The 2,581-nt window shown below is 42.5% G+C and overlaps 1 protein-coding gene across 2 annotated transcripts; it reads left to right on the forward strand.

Moving 5' to 3' along the window:
• Positions 1–457: 457 nt before the first annotated feature.
• On the forward strand, positions 458–2,251 carry eny2 (ENY2 transcription and export complex 2 subunit). 2 transcript variants are annotated; one of them, XM_037455138.2, is made up of 5 exons: positions 475–491; positions 649–877; positions 1,300–1,370; positions 1,842–1,993; positions 2,080–2,251. In XM_037455138.2, exons 2-5 carry the CDS (start codon positions 810–812, stop codon positions 2,122–2,124), a joined length of 336 nt encoding a protein of 111 aa, XP_037311035.1. In that variant the 5' UTR covers positions 475–491; positions 649–809; the 3' UTR covers positions 2,125–2,251. The 2 variants fall into 2 exon arrangements, with proteins under 2 accessions (XP_037311036.1, XP_037311035.1); XM_037455139.2 differs by having other exon boundaries at positions 458–877; positions 1,842–1,916.
• Positions 2,252–2,581: the final 330 nt, after the last annotated feature.

Raw genomic sequence — 2,581 nt, forward strand, 5'->3', positions numbered from 1 at the left:
TATAATTACTTCCTCTCTGCAGTGTCAATATCTTTGATTTCCTCTGCCAAGCATTCATTATGGTTGATGTAATTGTAGATCTTACCATCTCTGTGCCATTAGCTACTCTTACTACTCTTGTTGTCACATCATTTCAGAGCATCTGCGTGTCCTTTACCTTTAACATCCATGGGAGCAGGAATCTTTAAAACGTCCCTGAGGGTTCCGGGGTGGCACCGGGTTCAAGGGTTAGGGTCCAGGGTGGCACCGGGTTCAAGAGTTAGGGTCCAGGGTGGCACCGGGTTCAGGGGTTAGGGTCCAGGGTGGCACCGGGTTCAAGGGTTAGGGTCCAGGGTGGCACCGGGTTCAGGCCTGTTGTTTCGTGTCGTTTTGAGCCGATTAATTAATTAGCCAACACCGCCGCCTTGTGGCGTAAGCGAGTGTTGCATTGGATGAAGGCGTAGGAACCATTGTACAGACACGTGTTTCTGCTCGGACCCAAATACTTGATGGTAAAACCTGTGAAATCAAAATAGTCTCTGTTCTTTAGTCACATTTCAAACACAAATGTGGAGCTAAATGGCAAGTAAAACGCGCAGTTGATCGCACAGATGCTGTGTGGTGTTTAGATAACGTTAGTTGTCCCCAATATGCCTGTTGCTTTCTCAGTTAACGTCATTTCGCCTTAACTCGACGGGACCTCGTATCCATCTCTGGCGGGAAAGTAGCGCTCGGCGTGGTGAACCAGCTTTAGTGACTTCAACAAGGCCAGTGCCTCTTCTCACTGGGGACTTATTCCCTCAGTCCCCCCAGGCGTCAGGCAGAAGACTATGAGCAAAGAGTCCAGGATGAGGGCCACGGTGAACCAGAAGCTGACCGAGATGGGGGAACGAGAGAGGTAAGAGGCCTTCTAGGGCGCGTCATTCAGCTTTTTGGGGCTTTCATAGCGTGTCGCTGCCACCCGCTCATCCTACATCAGCATTGTGCGTGAAACGCATGGCACAACACAAGGGGGTTGAGATGGAGAGGTTCCCAGCTGTGTAACCGAGGTGGCTCCTCAAGCTACCAAAACATGGCTGCTTCAGTGTTTTGGCAACGCAGAAAAGTGTCACTCTGCAAACTGTAGAAACAGTATTAGTAAAGTAAAATGAAAACTACCCTGAATTAGCCAAAGTAACGATCATCATGAAGAATGTTGTTAATCACTTAATTAGAATAAGGCAAAAGTTCCTACAATAATCTGTGTGTTGCACAGCTCTCTTGCATTGCAGAACCGATGGGAATGAAAGTGAGAATGACAAGGATGCTTCTTGTTGACAGGCTGAAGGAGTTACTGAGGGCTAAGCTCGCCGAGTGTGGATGGAAGGATCAGATGAAAGCTCACTGCAAAGGTACACCAAAACACTTCAGAATGCGCTTTATCTACGTGAAACTCTGGTTTCCACCTTGTTTACAGGTTTTTAGAAATAAACTAGAAGAAATTCAATAACAACAGAGTAGAACAGATAAAGTAAATATTGTAATATTTAACAACTATTTGCAATTTAAATAGATAATTTTAATTTTGCAGGAACGATGCATAGTACATTTTATTTTCATCTGCAGTCCCTTGGCTGCTCATGTTAGAGCGATAAAAGATTTGTTGTGAAATGTATAATCTTACTCCTCACCTGAAGTGAGCAAAAGACATCCTGCACATTGCAACATAATGTTTAGAGCATTAAAAATGAAAAAAAAATGTAGGATAGACAAAGTGCAGGTATCTTACTGGTGTAGATAAAGGGGAAGGGTTTTGCTTTGCAACTTTTCACACAACTGCTTGGACCAGTTTGTGTTGATCGATCAACCTTTTTGATTTGCAGAAGTGATCAAAGACAAAGGCTTGGAGCACGTCACCTTGGAGGACCTGGTGGTCGAGATCACCCCTAAAGGAAGAGGTTATTTCACTTCTGATTTTTGTCGCCTCTCCTACCACCACTCACATCGAGTGTTGGTAGAAGGATGGGATGTGGATGTGAGCGTAGACACGTTATTTGATATAGCTAATCTGTTTGAATGATTAAGTCACAGTCCATGTCTCTCTCTCTCTCTCTCTCACAGCTTTGGTGCCGGACAGCGTCAAGAAAGAGCTCCTCCACAGAATAAGAGCCTTCTTGGCTCAGCATGCCACATAGTCATACTTTCTAATATTTCAACTTGCCTATACTATCATGACATGACATGACATATACATATGTTTAGGGAATTCATTTATCTAGAATATTCAGAGACATACTTAAAAACATGCATTTTTTGTTCCTATTTTTTTACTAATTCTGTAAGACACATTAATCACGTATTTGTTAAGGCACTTACCCTTTGTATAACAAAGATGTTCAGGATTAATAAGGTCTACATCTATTGAGCAGCAGTTATTTAAACATTCTAATAAATGTAGTTAGTTAAACCATTTGTGGCAGTTCTTGGTTCGTTATATTAATTTATGAGGAAACCAGTGAAGTGCTGGAAAATATCACTTACAATTATATACTTACCAAATATTTTTTGGTCATTACGTTGTTGGGGAAACGGTCCCATCCAATTCCTCACATAACAAAATAAT

This window comes from Pungitius pungitius, chromosome 11 (genome assembly GCF_949316345.1).
Source record: "Pungitius pungitius chromosome 11, fPunPun2.1, whole genome shotgun sequence".
NCBI classification, from domain to species: Eukaryota; Metazoa; Chordata; class Actinopteri; order Perciformes; family Gasterosteidae; genus Pungitius; species Pungitius pungitius.

Excerpts from the sequence above, each read along its gene's own strand:
- eny2 (XM_037455138.2), top strand. The coding sequence starts at position 810 with ATGAGCAAAGAGTCCAGGATGAGGGCCACGGTGAACCAGAAGCTGACC. Across the intron at positions 878-1,299 it reads GAGATGGGGGAACGAGAGAG|GCTGAAGGAGTTACTGAGGG; the intron begins GTAAGAGGCCTT and ends TCTTGTTGACAG. Across the intron at positions 1,994-2,079 it reads TAGAAGGATGGGATGTGGAT|CTTTGGTGCCGGACAGCGTC; the intron begins GTGAGCGTAGAC and ends TCTCTCTCACAG.